The 19,501-nt window shown below is 48.3% G+C and overlaps 1 protein-coding gene across 5 annotated transcripts in view; it reads left to right on the forward strand.

The window, feature by feature from the left end:
- CLASP1 (cytoplasmic linker associated protein 1) overlaps positions 1 to 19,501 on the forward strand; it is a 1,618,163-nt gene that overhangs the window by 1,220,720 nt on the left and 377,942 nt on the right. For all 5 annotated transcript variants that reach the window (XM_078682066.1, XM_078682063.1, XM_078682065.1 and 2 more), the window contains one exon: positions 6,465 to 6,608. In XM_078682066.1, the coding sequence (XP_078538192.1) occupies positions 6,465 to 6,608 (144 nt within the window). The remainder of the gene's footprint in view (positions 1 to 6,464; positions 6,609 to 19,501) is intronic.

Raw genomic sequence — 19,501 nt, forward strand, 5'->3', positions numbered from 1 at the left:
AGCAAAACACAACAAAACATAGCATAAGAAAACAGCATAGGGTAGCAACACTAAACATAGCATAGCATTACAAAAAAGCATAGGATAGCAAAACATAGCATAGCATAACAAAACATAACATAACAAAGCATAGCAAAACAAAACATAGCATAGTATAACAAAACATAGCATAACAAAACACAAGAAAACATAGCATAACATAACCAAACAAAACATAGCCGAACATAAAAACCAAAACAGCATAACAAAACACAACAAAATATAGCATACATAACAAAACATAGCATAGCAAAGCATAGCTAAACATAGCATAGCATAACAAAACACAACAAAACATGGTATAGCATAACAAAACACAACATAGCATAACAAAACAAACCTTATCATAGCATAAAACAGCATAAAAAAGCATAGCATAGCATAACAAAACATAGCATAGCAAAACTAAGCATAGCTTAAAACATAGCATAGCATAACAAAGCATAGCATAGCAAAACACAAAACATAGCATAACAAAACACAACAAAACATAGCATAAGAAAACAGCATAGGGTAGCAACACTAAACATAGCATAGCATAACAAAACAAAGCATAGGATAGCAAAACATAGCATAGCATAACAAAACATAGCATAACATAGCATAATATAACAAAAAATAGCATAACAAAACACAACACATAGCATACCAAAACACAACAAAACATAACATAGCTTAACAAAACATAGCATAGCAAAACAAAAAAACCCAACAAAACATAACATAGCTTAACAAAACACAACAAAACATAGCATAACAAAACATATCATAGCATAGCAAAACATAGCATACCAAACACAAAAAAACATAGCATAGCATAACAAAACATAGCATAGCAAAACAAAGCATAGCATAATAAAACACAACGAAACATAGCATAGCAAAAGAAAACATAACAGCATAGCAAAACATAGCATAGCATACCAAACACAACAAAACATAGCATAACAAAACATAGCATAGCATAACAAAGCATAGCAAAACATAGCATAGCATAACACAACACAGCATAGCATAACAAAACATAGCATAGCATAAGAAAGCAAAACATAGGATAGCAAAACATAGCATAATAAAATAAAACATAGGATAGCAAAACAAAACATAGCATAGCATACAGCATCACTCAACACCACCACAGGATCACTCGGGGGCACCACAACATTACTATGCGCTACCACAGCATCACTGAACGCCACAGCATCACTCGTTCGCCATCACTACATTACTCCGCGCCACCACAGCATCAATCTGTGCAACCATTCAACAACAACTGGTTCAATTATGTTCTCTCAATGTTTCAAGCTTTATTACAAATGTAACAAAAAGATGTTAATATTTCACTTCTGTTCTTGGATTTTCGTCACAATAAAATACACTGAACATAATCTTCACAAACGTTATTTACAATAGTTTAAGCTATTGCCATTATAAATCACAATCACTTTTATTTAAGTATTAATTATTTAAAAAAATTAAAAGCCATTGTTATTTGTAATATCAATACATGTAAGTTACTTAAATACAACACATATTGCATTACAAATGCTATAGGTGTCACATTTGCGAAAGTTATAACTATTGGCATTGTAAATGACAAAGCTATTAATTTCGCTATTTTCAAAAACAAAACATAAATAAATAATTTGTCATTTACAATACCAATAGCTCAAACTTTCCTAATGCGAGACCTATTGCATTGCAAATGCTTGTTTAAATTTATGTTTGAATTGGTCCTTTTGTACTTTTTTGCAGCTATATACACACTATCTTATGACCGTGGTATTTTCTTACTTTGACACCTACTGCATAAGCTTACAAAAAAAACTCCTCCCCACCCATCTGTATTTTTTATTTTATTTTCGCCCACATTGCTTCTCCCACCAGCTCCTCCTTTGCCCCGCACCCTTTGCTGAACTATCACTTTTCCTTATTTATTTTTTGCATGCATGGCCCAGCAGGGGGAGGTTGCTCCGCAGTACAGAATGCATTTCGTGCTAAAAGTGTTTGTTTTTATTTTCCATTTCAAGTTGTGCTTGCCTTCTTGGATCAGTCAATAAAAATAGCAAAGAAAATGTGCATGTGTCATGATGCATGCACAGGCATACATCATTATTCATCTGCATTCCAGTGGATTGACGCTGGCCACACTGTTACTGTTTTTTTTTCACAATGCTGCACAGCATCAGTAGAAGGCATTTAATTTTTTCCCGATGCTGCTCAGCATGGAGAAACTGCGCCTGCAAGGCTATTTGATTCAAAAGGCAAGACCAGTTGGCTTTGTCAATGCTTATTTTTAATTTCGCTGGGGCATGTGCTCAAAAGGAAGAGCTCTCTTGTAAAACAAGCATTGAAAATGCAATAGGTCTCGCAATAGAAGAGTTTGACCTTTTAGTTTTGCAAATGGATGAGTGGCGTTGCGTGGATGAGTGGCGTTGCGTGGATGAGTGGCGTTGCGTGGATGAGTGGCGTTGCGTGGATGAGTGGCGTTGCGTGGATGAGTGGCGTTGCGTGGATGAGTGGCGTTGCGTGGATGAGTGGCGTTGCGTGGATGAGTGGCGTGTGTGAGTGGTGTTGCGTGTGTGAGTGGCGTTGCGTGTGTGAGTGGCGTTGCGTGTGTGAGTGGCGTTGCGTGTGTGAGTGGCGTTGCGTGTGTGAGTGGCGTTGCGTGTGTGAGTGGCGTTGCGTGTATGAGTGGCGTTGCGTGGATGAGTGGCGTTGCGTGGATGAGTGGCGTTGCGTGGATGAGTGGCGTTGCGTGGATGAGTGGCGTTGCGTGGATGAGTGGCGTTGCGTGGATGAGTGGCGTTGCGTGGATGAGTTGCGTGTGTGAGTGGCGTTGCGTGTGTGAGTGGCGTTGCGTGTGTGAGTGGCGTTGCGTGTGTGAGTGGCGTTGCGTGTGTGAGTGGCGTTGCGTGTGTGAGTGGCGTTGCGTGTGTGAGTGGCGTTGCGTGGATGAGTGGCGTTGCGTCGAGTGGCTGTGAGTGGCGTTGCGTGTGTGAGTGGCGTTGCGTGTGTGAGTGGCGTTGCGTGTGTGAGTGGCGTTGCGTGTGTGAGTGGCGTTGCGTGTGTGAGTGGCGTTGCGTGTGTGAGTGGCGTTGCGTGTGTGAGTGGCGTTGCGTGTGTGAGTGGCGTTGCGTCGATGAGTGGGGTTGCGTGGATGAGTGAGGTTGCATGGATGAGTTGCGTGTGTGAGTGGCATTGCGTGTGTGAGTGGCGTTGCGTGTGTGAGTGGCGTTGCGTGTGTGAGTGGGGTTGCGTGGATGAGTTGCGTGTGTGAGTGGCGTTGCGTGTGTGAGTGGCGTTGCGTGTGTGAGTGGCGTTGCGTGTGTGAGTGGCATTGCGTGTGTGAGTGGCGTTGCGTGTGTGAGTGGCGTTGCGTGTGTGAGTGGCGTTGCGTGTGTGAGTGGCGTTGCGTGTGTGAGTGGCGTTGCGTGTGTGAGTGGCGTTGCGTGAGTGGCGTTGCGTGTGTGAGTGGCGTTGCGTCGATGAGTGGGGTTGCGTGGATGAGTGGGGTTGCGTGGATGAGTTGCGTGTGTGAGTGGCGTTGCGTGTGTGAGTGGGGTTGCGTGTGTGAGTGGCGTTGGGTGTGTGAGTGGGGTTGGGTGTGTGAGTGGGGTTGGGTGTGTGAGTGGCGTTGCGTGTGTGAGTGGCGTTGGGTGTGTGAGTGGCGTTGGGTGTGTGAGTGGCGTTGGGTATGTGAGTGGCGTTGGGTGTGTGAGTGGCGTTGGGTGTGTGAGTGGCGTTGCGTGGATGAGTGGCGTTGCGTGTGTGAGTGGCGTTGCGTGGATGAGTGGGGTTGCGTGGATGAGTTGCGTGTGTGAGTGGTGTTGCGTGTGTGAGTGGCGTTGCGTGTGTGAGTGGCGTTGCGTGTGTGAGTGGCGTTGCGTGTGTGAGTGGCGTTGCGTGTGTGAGTGGCGTTGTGTGTGTGAGTGGGGTTGCGTCGATGAGTGGGGTTGCGTCGATGAGTGGGGTTGCGTGGATGAGTTGCGTTGCGTGTGTGAGTGGCGTTGCTGTGTGTGAATTGCTGGTTGGGGGAGTGGGGGGGGTGGGCGGGGGAGCAGCAGGCAGATGCGAGTGGAGCGCGCGCTGGAGAGGGAGGGGGTGGGAGGACTAGGCAGCGGGAGAGAGGGAGAAAGGAGTGCACGTGCATATAGCAGGACTGGGACATTACATTGTGAGCTGCACATTTGGTAAAGATGTATCTTAAAATATTTTTTCTCATGTAGCCCTTTTATTTATATTACGGCGAATATGTGCACCGCATGCTGTAAAATACTATTTTTGCACTTGATAATGTTGGACTTCACACTGTTGGCTAATAATGAAACACTTATGTGCCTGCATAACAGCCAGTTGCCTTGCCCGTTAATTCTGGTCGTTTGCCATAGGAACGTCCGGGATGCATTTGTGCACAATTAATATTTTAGCACTCATTCATTAGGTAAGGGACACTACCGCAGTCACTGGAAACACGACACAAGGGAAGCGGAGCCTGTTCTCTGCTGCTGTACAGTGCTTTCACATTTGTGCGAGGAAAAAAAAACAAGGGGGCAGGGAGAGAACAGACGAGTGGAGGGAGGGAAGGGGTGTGCGGTGAGAGAAAGGGGAGAGCGGACAACTCAGAGGTAAGGGACAGAGAGAAGTAGAGAACGGAAAAAATATGGAAAGGAGGAAACACGGGGAATCGAGAGGGAAAGAAGAGATGGCGAAGCAGAGGGCAGGGGAGAGAAAAAGGTGAAGTAAGAGGGATAGGGACAGACAAAAGGAGGGCATTAATGTGGGGAGGGGGGAGGAGAAGTGCGACACGGCCGCAGCAGGGGGCGGAGCGGGGAGAGCGGCAGGGGCCTTTGAATTGAAGCTAAGCTTCACTTCAAAGGAGTGGGAGGAGTGCTGCTGGGGAACAGATGGCGATTTGATGCTGTGCACGCGCATTTTAGGTCAATGCGCTTGCGCATTGACCTAAAAGCGCACGGGCACAGCACCAAATCGCCACAGTTAGTTAAACTTTGTTTAAAGCCCTATAGTCTCGCTTCTCTCAATGCGCATGCGCATTGATAGGTCACGAGACCTAAAAAAAAGTGACTAGTAATAGTTTTTCAGAGCTACACCTTTTCCACATTGCCTTACATTTGCTTTGCTTTTCAGAATGATTTAGTGCTGTTAATTTCTGATGCAAAATAGAAATTAAATTGGAGGAATGGGTGGATGAAGGGGACTACTCACTAAGGATTTTGTGCATATTTGATAGTTCCGAACTGCCTGGGAAACAAGTCCCGTGAAGAATGGGAAGTTGTAAAGTTATAGACGTCTCAAATAACAGGCACTGCTGTACACACTAGAGTTTCACACCAACAGATAATGTTTTATGCATTTATCATTTTTCAACACTGATACGTAACTCGATAAAAACCAGGGCCGTAACACAGGCACCTGTAATGCCCTGCACTCTTCAGGGTGCCTCATTTAGTCTAAAACCTATAGATAGTGGTGATATATGAGTGTGTTAGGGACCTCTCATCACTTTCTGCTGGGATTAAAGTGGGAGATAATTTTGCGTACACCCCTGAATAAAATACAGTGCAGTGCGCCTTGTCATTTCGATGATGTCTCATATTTATCACAATAATGTACTAAGCCGTTTCTATCCTCTCGTCATTCTTGCTGGTCCATCAGCCTTCACCACAAAGTATCACATCTTAGCCTCACCTTGGCATTTGTTTATCAAATTGAAAATTGTGCTTCAGAAGTTCCAGCTCTGTCATACTAGCTCCAGTACAACACCAATGTACGTATCCAGCAGGGACAAAAAAAGCAATGTTACATATTAGATCTGTCAGCAATATAACAATGTAAATGTTCTTCGCATTCAGTGCTAATTTTTAAAAATACCGATAGTGGTATAAATGGATGTTCAAGAAACGTGATCAAAGTACCGAATCTCATTACGAAATATTTTGTTACCATAATTATATGCGGATTGTTGGCACAAAACGTTTTCCAAAAACGGATAGTTAACATTTAGTAAATGTTTTATATTTCATTCTAGGCTGGTTTGAAAGCATGTGGGTACCGGCACCTGCATGAACACCTTATGATTTACATACCTTTACCTAGTGTAAACTAGGCCTGGGGTTTAGGGTCCATCGTCCAAGAGAGAGATTGTGGGTTTATGCGTTTTTCAAGAACATCAAATTGTATTTAACAGTCTGATTAAACTGTCTGACAATCTAATGTGGAGAGGCAGATGCGAACTTACCTGAAGATATGAAAGCAGAAAGTCCTTAGTTTTACTTCTAAAGTATGTTTCAGTTTTGAAGTCAAATCTCCAAAAGGATGAATACAGGTTGATATATGCACTATTGTTTTCTGTGTATTCAGCATAATGAAGTGCAAATACTCTTTGTCTGTGTTTTGTTTTTTAGGCGGCGCAGGTGGCGCTAATTTCTCTGTTCGAACTGAACACGCCAGAGTTCACCATGTTGCTTGGTGCCCTGCCAAAGGCCTTCCAGGATGGCGCCACCAAGCTCCTGCATAACCACCTGAAAAACTCCAGCAACAGCAGTGTGGTGAGTAAAGCCTCTTAGCCGCTAGAGTACCAAGGCAGCCGCCCCTTAAAGCAGCAGTGAGAGAGTGGCTGGGTTCACCCTTCCACTCCATTTAGTGTAATCTCAGAGTGAGGGGAGGTCAGAAAACAGCAGATTCTGTTTAGGCATATTTATGATTGTTTGAAATCCAAGTAACACGGCTTCAGCACACACCATGTGTTTGTAATCCAGCAATGGCTTTAGTGCTCACCCCTGGTTCTTCCTTATCAACCAGGTTCAGCTCTACAGGGCTGTATTTTGAACTTTATGTACTGGCCAGTTGGATGTTGAAAACGTTGGGTTGTTATGATCGTTTTTTAGGATTAAGCACATTGAAAGCAGAATGGGTAATTCCTGTAAATATTAGCAATTTGATTTTATAATTTATCATTTTTAGCCATGAACTTCATTATAATGGCCAAGTTTCATTATTATCTTGTGATTACACTAGACTGGAGAGCTAAAAGGTGTTTCTTGGGCAGATTTTAAAATATTTCCTATGTGGGCTGTTTTTCGATGAGCCAATTCCGTAATAATGTTACAATTGAAATTTTGTTAACCACCAAGTCTATGTGTGGGAACCCAACATAGAAGAAAGTCACCAAGGGGTATGCTGCAAAGTGGCAAGAGCATGTTTTGAGTCTACACCCCCCTTCACCCATCAACTCAATAGTAGTTCAAATTTCTCCTTTTAACTGTTGTCCAAACTTCTGTTTTAGAAAGAATATATAACTATCCCCAAGTAAAGAATAATGCACTGTGTCACTTGAGAACAGCAGGGGTCCTGGGATTGTCTTCTTGGCTATTTTAGCATTCAAATTTCAGTTGCCATTTCATGTTTTCACTTCCTTTCAGTGTACAGCCTCTTTTTTTCTTTACAAAAATGTTTATTTTACCCCCTTCTTTTGTTCAGTCGCTGTCCACTCTTTATTTCTTGTCATTGTAGGAAGGTGGATACCTGACTATGGTTAACCCAGATGTTTTGCCTTGTGTTTAGCTGGTTTTTGACTTAGTTGGCCTGAGATCCTGCTAATCAGGGCTCCAGGCTATCTGCTCTCTCTATAAAATGGACTCCATGTACCTTAGGTACATAACTAATTGGATATTGGGTCACCTTATGAGCCCCTGTATAGTGTACTATAGGTACCCAGGGCATAGGTACATCCCAGGCCTACCTGGGGCTGCAGCATATCTTTTGCCACCCCTGGCTGGCCATCCAAACTGACACAACTGGCTGATCACTCAGCTGGGGCAAGGTCGTGTAATCACCCCTTGCTTAGATATAGTATTCCTATGTCTAACCTTATATTTAGACACATATGCACCTATAAGTCACTCCTATGGCAGGCCTTAACAATCCTGAAGGCAGAGTGCTTGGTTTTATGTGAGATGGGGCTCTAGCATGAGCTGAGCCTGTCTGCAGCTTTCGGAACCATGTCCTTATAGCTATTCTAGGATAATGCCATACCATGTACTCTTAAGTGCATTATGAACCTCACGGTTAAATGCTATCTTTGGTTTGGCTTTATCAAAAGATGTTGTGTAAGGTGCCATACGCTTTGGAATACTACCCCCTCGCCAGTTCTGGCACGGGGGTAGCATTCCACCCTTCTAGAGGGAGAAGACATGTTACTTCCATTAATCCCGGTTAAAGTTAACCAGAGCCTCAGCATCACAAAATGGATGCTGCTGCCACAGACACAAGTCTGACCTCCTGCTGCTTGGAGTCCTTCCAGTGAGGGAGGCTTGGACAATAGGTTTCCTGTCACAGAGAGGTGCTAGCACCACTCCAGACAGGCTATAGTGTATTGGGGCAGGGAGGGCTGAATGAAAGGAGACACTGCCTGGGGCACACAAGGTGTCCCATGCATAGTCCAGTTCAAACCGGTGCTGGGGCACTCCAGCCCCAGCTCTGGCGCGAAACTGGACAAAGGGAAAGGGGTGTAACCACCCCCTTCCTGGGTCCCACCCATAGGAGGGACCTAGCAGGTAATCCAGCCCCTAGATTTGGTATATAGGTAGGAGCTGTGTCCTTAGACTTTAGATATAGCCTGACTGAAACTCTGATATGAAACTCTGGACCTTCGACATCCTACTCGACGTAGAAGACTGAAGAATCTCCCTTGTGGTCAAGGAGTGACCACCCTGTGCAAGCAGGCACCATCAAGCGCTCAACGGTTTGCTTTGTCATTGCTCCCGCCGGCGCTTGAACACAGAGCCTGACAAGACCCGGACTTCCAGACATCCAACAGCCCGATCCACAGGAAAGCTGAGACCCGTGGAGGCGACGAGAGACGTGGGACCGGCCATCTTGGAAAGCCAGCGAATTGCTTTCCGTGCAACTTCTGAGGCACCCTCGAAGTTGTGCATTGGGGATTGAGAAGCCCCAGCCCCGAGCACCAACTGCACCGAAGATCACCTCTCCACACTCACCGAGTGCTGCGTGGGGCCCTTTTGCATTTTCCTGCTCGACGCGTCTGTCCGGTCACTTGCTCGTTGCCTAGTGGCCTCTGTGACGACGAAATCCGAAATCTACTCTGCTGGTCTGGTCGCTCCAGACTGGCCCTTGCTTCCCTGCGAAGGAGAAGCCCCTCAGTCCTTGCTGGCCTGAGTAAGAAGCCATCTTCGATTCCTGCGTGGGTTGCATTTGCCAAGGCCTGTTGACTCCGAATCGAGAACCGACACCGCCGACAATGAGAGCCTTCGTGGGACAGTCCGTATCCATCTCCTGGTCGTCATCGACACCACCTGGTCCACGTGGCTGCAGAGACAAGCTTCACGACATCACCTGATTGCTTCCCGACATCGCCTGGTTCCTTCTTGGTTCCTCCCTGGTCACTGGCTAGTGAACCAGACTCTGTCTCCTCTGCTTTCAGGTACTCTTCATCCTCGTTCCACCCTTAGATCCAACCGGACTCTTCTCTCCTGGTCGCCTGCAGCATCTTTTCTCCAAGGCTCCATTGAACTCCACGACGAAACCCGACACACTTTAGGACCTATGCACCCGCTTCCTGTGGGTGAGGTAACGCGAGTACTGCGGTGCTCCTGTGAAGATTAACTCTCCTAGTGTCCTAGTTTCAAGTGGTTAGCTTCTAGTGCAGTCAGAAGACTCCTAATCCTTTAACTTTGTAACTTTACGCACCCATTGACTTTTATGTGTGCACACGTGCGCAATTAGACACTGCACACGCATCCCGTGGGCCTCCTGCTCCCTAACAACTGTTAGTCCAGTGTAGCCACAGCGATTCCCAAGGCCCTAGGCCTTTCCATTGTTCGTGACTTGGTTCTTATACCACTATTTTAGTATATGGTTTAGCGGGCCACCGGGGCCTATCCATATTTGTGCAACTTATTGTATGTTATATTAAGTTTCTTGTTATGCACTTGTGCCTCTGACCTCATAAAGAGTTCAGAGGATTGATTTAGAAATAAACACATATATATTTTGAATATATAACCTGTGTGGTGTCCTTTCATTTGGTATTAAAGGGATTGCATATGGTAAAACAGCTGGGTTCACATGCTCTCTGTTGAGTTAAGCCTAAGACTGCTTTTGTCCATGCTACCACTAGTATAGCTGGTCTATAGGGTTGACTTTACAACCATCACCGTAAGGGTTGTTTGGACTGGTGCAAGGTGCTCACTAGAATAGTGAACATCATATACCAGGCCAACTTCTCACAGTCATCATACCAGCACCAGTTCTTTGTATATAGTTCGAAAATGGCCAGGAAAGATGACAATGCAATATGTATAGTCTGTCTCAGGTTATACACAATGGATAAGTGAACTATTTGCCTTCAGAAAAGTGAGATACTGAAAGTAAGGGAATCTTGCTACAACCAACTGTCGCTCCTTAAGAATGCATAGGGCTCTTCCTGAGAGGACTTTGTCCACTCCACCAATGTCTAGCAAAAACAGTTGGGAACTGTATCCTATTGTGATTCTTACTGGGATAATGATCTGAAAGAGACACGTTAGTGATAGATTCCTTACCTTAGAGTATCCCCAGGCGTCAGACTGGATCCGGAAAGTTTTGCTAGCAGTACCTCTGCGGGTCAGTAGGTGGTGTTGTGCGGCTCCGCATCCGTAGCTGGCGTCGTAAGCGCCGAGATGACGTCACGGAGACTACTTAGGCGCCACCCATGTGCGCTGATATCAGTTCTGTACACGACTTTCCGCGCCAGGAACGCAGAGCCATGCAAGAAACTGACCACTGGTGCTTAAGTCACTTTTTGACTATCTTTTTTGGGGACTTTTTGTCTCTGATTGGTCTTCTCTGGTGCTTGTACAGATGCCTGGTTTCAAGTCCTGTGGGGCCTGCCGTCGCAACATGTCGGTGGCGGACCCCATGACGTCTGTCTCTACTGCCTGGAGTGCGACCACGACTCTCGGTCCTCTCTGGACTGTCGGGCCATGGCCCCGAAGGCCTTGAGGGAGTGGCGCTGGAAGTTGCCTGAGGTTCGGCATTCGTCCCAGCGCCGTTTGCGGTCCCGGGGCCGTTCTAGGGAACGCTCGCGGGCCACCATCACCTCTCCTCGGGTTCCAAGTCTTCACCCTAGGATTCGGGTAAGAGACATCACAAAGAGAAGTCAAAGAAGCGTTGTCGCTCTTCGATGTCCCACCGTTGGTCCCCGGATGCGGACGAGGGGGACAGGGGCTCTGCCCCTGCGGCTCCTTCGAAGCCAGGGAGTCCTGCTGCCTTCCCGCCTTACCCGGGTCCGTCGGCAACTCCTGCACAGGTGCAAGAATTTCTTGCTGCCATGGACCACCTGTTTAGGCCTCGGGCTCCCGCCGGTGCGCCTTCGAGGCCCCGCGTTCCCGTGTCAGGATCCTGCCGGACCGCCGACTCCACCGGTGGCACTTGCCCCGGCGCCGCCAGTGGCTCCGGAGCCGTAGGATTCTGCGCCGTTGGCTCCGACCACGGCGCCACAAGGTCCCACGCTGCTGGCTCCGGCCCCAGCGCCACCTGCGGCGCCGCAGTAAATGCCGTCGGTCCCACCTCTACCCGGGTCCCGGACGGTTTTGTTCCCGCCTGGAATCCAAATTGGGACACGGCGCCGGTTTGGCCCCTGCCGGCGACGTTTTCGACGCCGTTCATCCCTTCCCCGGTCCCTACGCCTCTGCCACGGTCTGCGCTGCACACAGCGGAGGTGGAGGATGACTGGGAGGGGTCCGAGGTCCCTCTGGCTTGTCAGTGTGACTCTGTGCTGGATTGGGCGGACAACTTGGAGGAAGCTGGTGGCCTTGATGTCTCCTCTGATCTGGGGTTTGCCTCTCCCCTGCCTACTATGGAGGAAGGTGCCTCGTACACGGTGATGCTCCATCGGGTGGCTGAGGTCCTTAACCTTGATCTCCCTACGGTCAGCCTAAAGACTAATCTCCTCACTGAGGTGGTCCAGTCGGCATCCACGTCATCGGAGCCACTGCTGCCCTTTAATGACGCCCTCGCTGACGTCTTGTTGGGCACTTGGTCGCGACCGGCCACAGGGGCCCCTGGGGATAAGACCGTCACCAGGCGTCATCGTCCGGCGCCGGGTGACCCTGCCTTTCTGACCACTCATCCGATGCCCGAGAGTCTGGTCATTCAGGCTTCGTCCTCCCAGAGTGCCTTTCCCACGACTCTGCCGGATAAGGACTCTAAAAGGCTGGAGAAGTTTGGCAAACGGTTGTTCTCCTCGACCAGCTTGGGGCTGCGTTCGGACACCGCATGTCTGTTGGGCCGCTAGTCCCACACAGTGTGGGATACAGTTGCTCAGGTGTTGCCTCAGTGCTTAGAGGAGGTCCAGACGGTGCTGTGCCAGGCTGTGGCAGAGGGTAAGGATGCGGCTAGATTCGCCATTCGTCGTGGCTTAGACACCGCGGACTCCCTCCGTAGGGCAATTTCAACAACTGTGGCGCTTCATCGCCATGCCTGGTTGAGATCTACCGGGTTCTCTCCGGACATCCAGAGTTCGCTTATGGACATGCCCTTTGATGGCACTCGCCTGTTTGGTGATAAGGCCGACAGTGCGCTGAAGCGTTTTAAGGACTCTCGAGCTACGGCCAAGTCCTTGGACCTTTCCGCCACGCGCCTGGCCACGTCTACCTTTCATTTCTTTCGTGGCCATGGAAGGGGCGCGCCAGCCTGCTCGTTCAGGCAAAAGCCTGTGCAGAACAAGGCCCAGCGCGGCAGGAGCGTGGATGCCGCCGCGGTGGCTCCGGGGGCCGGCGTGAGGGTCAGTCCACCTCCGTTCCTGCAGCATCCACCTCAAAGCCTTCCGAGCTTTGAGGTGCACCCCTCGCCGGTTGGTGGCAGGATTCAACATCATCTCCCCCACTGGCGTTCCGTCACTTCGGACAGGTGGGTGATGCAAATTGTCCGAAGGGGTTACTCCCTCCCCTTCGAGTCTACCCCCCAGCCATGCCACCTCAGTTCCACTGCATGTCGTGGGATCACTTTGCGATTCTCCAGCAGGAAGTCACGGCACTCCTGGTCAAGGGGGCCATCAAGCACGTTCCTGGGCCAGAAGTAGGACGTGGTTGTTATTCCTACTACTTTCTGGTTCCTAAGAAGGACAAGGGGGGCCTGCGCCCCATTTGGACCTCAGGAACGTCAATCGCTTCCCGGAGGAGAAGTTAAAGATGTTGACTCAGGCTCAGGTCTTGGCTGCCCTCCACTCTGGAGACTGGATGGTAGCGTTGGACTTGCAGGACGCATATTTTCACATCCCCATCCTGCCGGCCCACCGGCGTTACCTGTGGTTCACGGTAGGCCAGGAGCATTTTCAGTTATCCATCAACGTGCCGAAGTCGCACCTGAGTCCCTCTCTGAAGCTCCCCTTCATCGGAGCGGTTCTGGATTTGACGCGGTTTGAGGTCTATTGGGGTCTATCCTCCCGAGCAGCGAGTCCGGGAGTTATTCAGGCTATGATTCCGATCTTTCAGCCTTTATCTCAGGTTTCAGTCAGGATGACCCTCTGGCTCCTGGGCCTGATGGCCTCCTGCATCCTGTTAGTTCAACATGCCAGATGGCATATGGGGGCTCTGCAGTGGGACCTGAAGTTCCAGTGGGCGCAGCATCAGGGCAACCTGTCAGATCATGTCCAGATCTCGGAGGGCACTGCACGACAAATGCAGTGGTGGCTCACGAATCGCGATTGGGTCAGTGGCAGATCCCTCACCCTTCCCCAACCGGAGCACACAGTGGTGACAGATGCGTCCCTCCTGGGATGGGGAGGCCACTTAAGAGAAGCGGAGATCAGAGGCCTCTGGTCTCCGGCGGAGTCCCGGCTCCATATCAACCTTTTGGAGCTTCAGGCGATCTGGCTTGCACTGAACGCATTCCTTCCCTCTGTCCAGGGAAGTGTTGTGCAGGTGTTTACAGACAACACCACCGCCATGTGGTACAGCAACAAACGGGGCGGGGTTGGGTCCTGGACCCTATGTCAGGAGGCTCTGCGCCTCTGGACATACCTTGAACATCAAGGCTTACCTTGGGGGTTCAACACCTGGCAGGTTCTCTGAACGCCTGGGCGGACAAACTCAGCTGCCGGTGCTTGATGGATTACAAATGGCATCTGAACTCGGACGTGGCGAAAGGTCTCTTTTCAGCAGTAGGGAGAGCCTTGGTTAGATCTAATCGCCACTGAAGACAACTCGCAATGTCATCAGTTCTGCGCGTTGGAATTTCCAAGGCGGCACTCGCTAGGCGGTGCTTTTCGACGCGAGTGGAGTTGCCGTCGATTGTACGCCTTTCCGCCTATACCGCTTCTGCCCAGAGTGCTGAAGAAGATTCAGCGCAACCGGGCCCAAGTCATCCTTGTGGCTCCGGAATGGACACGAAGATATTGGTATCCCGAGCTACTTAGCGTGGAGATCGATCCCCCGATCCGACTGCCGCTTCAGGAGGATCTTATGTCGCAGCAGTAGTGGACGGACCTTCACCCGAACCTGTCCAGCCTCCACCTCCATGCGTGGAGATTGAGCGGCGACAGTTGATGGCTTTCAATCTTCCTCCCGAAGTATGTGATGTCATTCTGGCAGCCAGGCGTCACTCCACTAAAACGGTATATGCCTGCCGGTGGAACAAGTTTGTGGCATGGTGCACAGCTAAGTCTGTGGATCCCCTTTCTGCCCCTGTTTCGGAAGTCCTTCTTTTCCTTCTTTCTTTGGCCAAGCAGGGCTCTGCTTTGGGCGCTATCAAAGGTTACCTTTTGGCCATCTGCGCCTTTCTATGGCTTTCAGATCAGCCTTCTCTTTTTCAGTCCCCAGTTGTTAACCATTTTCTGAAAGACATTACACACACATATCCTCCCGTGCCGTTTGTCATGCCTCAATGGGACTTAAACCTTGTCTTTACCTTTCTGATGTGCACTCCCTTTAAGCCGCTTCACAACTGTCCTTTACGTCTTCTCACCTTAAAGACTTCTTTTCTGGTTGCTATCACCTCTGCCAGAAGAGTGAGTGAGCTCCAGTTTCTTTCTTCTAAACCTCCTTTCCTTTCTGTTCATCCGGACAAGGTGGTTTTAAGGACCCGTCCTTTTTTGCCAAAGGTTGTCACGCCCTTCCACATCGGGCAGACCTTCTTTCCGCCCCCGCATCCTTCAAAAGAGGAAGAGAGGCTCCACCGTCTGGACCCAAAACGTGCCCTCTCATTCTATCTGAAGCGCACACAACAGTTCCGGGTGGATGACCAACTCTTTGTTGGCTATGTGGGCGCCAAGAAAGGTCGGGCCGTGCACAAACAGACTATCTCTCGGTGGGTCGTTCTCTGCATCCAGGCTTGTTACTCCTTGGCTAAGAAGGAGCCTCCTGTGGAGCTGCATGCCCATTCTACTCGGGCGACTGCGACCACTACTTCTCTGGGACGGCGAGTCCCTTTGCAGGATACCTATCAGGCAGTTATGTGGTCCTCGCTGCATACCTTTACCAAGCATTATTGCCTTGACAGCCAAGTCCGGCGAGACAACTTCTTTGGCCGTTCTATTCTCCGTGACTTTCTGGTGTGATCTTGTTCGCAGACCCACCACCGGGGTTGGTATTGCTGGGGTATCCATTCTAAGGTAAGGAATCTATCACTAACATGTCTCTTTCAGATGCACAAGTTACTACTTGTGTAACGTCATATCTGTAAGAGACATTAGTTAGTGATAGATTCCTTACCGCCCCACCCATCCTCCCCTTTCTGCGAACTGATTTCTAGGGTTAGGAACATCCCTTTTTAAGGTCCCTAGTTTCTTAAGCACCAGTGGTCAGTTTCTTGCATGGCTCTGCATTCCTGGCACGGAAAGTCATGTACAGAGCTGACGTCAGCGCGCAAGGGGGGCGCCTAAGTAGTCCCCGTGACATCATCTCGGCGCTTACGACGCCAGCGACGGACGCGGAGCCGCACGACGCCACCTACTGACGCGCAGAGGTACTGCTAGCCAAACTTTCCGGATCCAGTCTGACGCCTGGGGATATTCTAAGGTAAGGAATCTATCACTAACTAATGTCTCTTACAGATATATCGTTACACAAGTAGTAACTTGTGCATCTGGCTTGCAGGAATGCCCAGATGTTTCAAAGGGCAGAAGGCATCCCTAGAGATGTCTGCCATAGTTCAGTGTTAATGAGTTAGCTTTAGATATGTTAAAAATCGATGGATCACTCTCTTTCAATGTCTTCATGCTCCGTGATGACTTAAATCATCTGAACCTCTGGGATCCCGTTTTTGATGCTCATTATTATCAGGTAGAATCTACTCTACCTAGAACAATTCCAAGAGATTCTAGGCATCAGCTATAGGGTGCTGGAATCAGGCCCAGACATAAAACCAGACTTGAAATACCAGGTCTATATGCTACACCTCTCCGCAAAGGAAGTCTCCTGGTAGGACACCTCTCACAAGCCAGGCACATGCAAGGCCTTGATGCTCTCTACGTAGGTCACATTGAGACTTGCTTTCTCCAGAGCATACTGCAAGGTCAGCCTGTTGATTGAGCCCCTAATTTGCAACCTTATTTGGATGTATCTCCATAAACTACCTCTCTATATTTACAGACATTATAGCTGGAGTTGTGGCAATGCTGATCATTCCTGTAGCTTCTCCTCAGCAGGTAATATCTATAAATGTTTTGACAAAAAAAACTCTTGAGTCTCATATCTTTACTTACTATAATTTTGAAAGCTGCATTGGCTACTTTCTTGCCCTTAAAAAACTTTTCAAATAAAGATAACCCTAGAAGTTATATGGTTTGATAAATTGTTTCTGTAGTGTAACCTTCACTGATGGATGATGGAGAAACCATTCTTTACTTAGTAGGTACTGGTATGCGTAAAGCAACTGGGCAATGTCATGCCCCGGAATGAGATCTTTGTAGCATGTGTTGAATGCAGATACACATGCTGTGCACACTCCTGCCATCTTGTGTTAGGCCCGGACCCTGCAAGTTGTTTTCCTTGAGGAGATTTTATGGTCGGAGTTGTGCGTCATATCCCCTCCTCCTAGAGGTATTGCACATGTTTAACGGACTCCTTTGTTAGATTATTTTTCTACCATCGGCTCAGATGGACTGCATCCGCGCTCTATAGTTTTGACACTCATGGAGCCTATGAGCGGAAAAAATAGATTCACACGATCAAACATAGTCAAAGAAAAACAACACATGAGTCTGATACCCGTTTGACTCGTCTACAGATTGAGCGCCCGCTCTAGAATTTTGTGTCGCCGTCTTCCACACTCTTTGAGACTGTCCATCTCCAGGTAATGGAGGCATAAAAGGAAAACTTATTTCAACCTGCCCTCGATCCAGGGCCAAAAAAGCCGATTCGATACTCATAAGGTCTTTAACCTGTGTCTATTACCAAAACACAAGGATCAAGACTGTGCATCTTTCAGCCTCTTCAAAAATAAGAAGACATTGCGAAGCAGAAGAGATCGGTGCCTAGAACATACCATGGCGAATCCAGCAGAGGCAGATTTTTCGCACAGAGAATCACACAGGGAGCGCGTGTTCGACACCGATACAATAGTAGAAAGTGGGGTAGTCATTGACGGCCCCCACTCAGTCACTTCTGACAAGTCCAGTGAGGAGAAAAGTCTGAGATTCAGGTCGAGGGTCCCATGCTGAAGACTCCGGTACCTGGGTCGGGATCGAAAATGAAGATGACACAAAGGGCCATGAGTACTATTAACCCACCCTGTGCAAAGACATTCTTACATACACCTCACTCTTAACACCACAGTGCGCCACTGCCCTTGGGCTCTGCTTGACATCAAGAGTATGCCTTGGAGCGAAGAACGGACAAGACTGTTCTCGATTCCAATCTAGCAACGAGGGCAAAACATTAGGGTGGCACCGACACGACTTCGGGACTGAAGCACTCGTCATCTTCAACATATGCGTTGGCACCAAAGAAGACTAACCTGGCTTTGACGTCGGACAAGTCACTGGATCCGAAAAAATGCTCGACCTCGAGTCACTTGGAATTCTAACATACATCGGCACCAACAAAAGAACAAAAACACGGTTGATCGTCGACATAGAAGAAACCGCACATTCCCACAGATGCCAACACAAAGACACCTTCCGCGGCCATAACAATAGATCCAGAAAAGGAGGCAAAGATACCACAAAAACAAGTGCCGCTAGAAGAGGGCAACGTTTTTGAAGGACTGTAAGAAAAGATACAGCACCTCCAAAAAAGACAGGCACAGGACCAAAAAAAGTGGCTACTGAACACTGGGCTTCTAGGCCATTGACATTTAGTCAACCACAATCCCCAGAGTCAAGATCACCCTTACCTACACTGGAAGAGGAGGGTGGTAATACACCTCAACAGGACTATAACTCAAGATTCAGATGGGGATACCCACCACAGCTCAGACCCGTGGAATGATTATGATGTGGTTCTGCCTGACGACCATATGGAACCACTAATTCCTAGCAAAGCCTCACCACCTGATGACACTTCATCTTACCATAGTGCCATACAGAGGAACACAGATTATCATAAACTTCCCATGCAAACCACAGAGGAAGAGACAGATTTCTTAGTTGAAACTCTCTCCCGCATGGAGCGTACAGTGCTATATCTCCCTATGATACGTTCAATGTCTCAAAGGATATCTTTAAGAACCCAGGAAAATCCAGGCCTTCACCTTAAGACCCAATATACATCTGGGTCACTCTCCTGCAGACTCCCTAGTGGTCACTACTACAAGGAAAAGAACAATATCCCAAGTCACAGAGGAAACTCCGCCTGCTGACATTACTAGCAAGCCTTTCGAAAATGGTGGCCTCAGAACACGCCAACCACTGGCAAATTGCAAACTCAGTGGGTCTACTCTCCCTGCAACAGGGCTACTTGGGATGAAATAAAAAACCTCATGCAACATCTCCCAGAACAATATAAAAAGAGAGCAGAAGAGTTAGTAGCCGAAGGAAAGCAAATCTCCAATGCAACCATTTACCGTTTGAGGTAACAGGCCAGTGAGTGTTCACTAAATGCTGACAACTGGCTGATCAAAAGTTCCAGCAAACCAAAATGTGTGCAGGACACTCAAAACACCATCAACCTATTGCACAAATTGGGTATCACAGTCAATGACACCAAGGCCCATCTACAAGCGCTCTTAATGCAGCCGTATCTTGGAGCCGTGCTCTTTTCAATTATAGCAAAAGATACCTCAATTCACAGAGGGTTCTCAATCTTCAGAGCCAACTCACTCTTTTTCTGCCACATCGTCCCCTAACAGTCAAAACAGTGATTCGCCTTCTAGGTATGATAGCCTCCTGGATAGCAATAGTCTCACATTCAAGACTACATATGAGACCCCTCCAGGAGTATTTAGCATCACAATGGTCACAATCGGGGGGGTGGCCAACATGGAGGATCTAGTGTTGGCCAAC

This window comes from Lissotriton helveticus, chromosome 3_1 (assembly GCF_964261635.1).
Source record: "Lissotriton helveticus chromosome 3_1, aLisHel1.1, whole genome shotgun sequence".
Taxonomy (NCBI): Eukaryota; Metazoa; Chordata; class Amphibia; order Caudata; family Salamandridae; genus Lissotriton; species Lissotriton helveticus.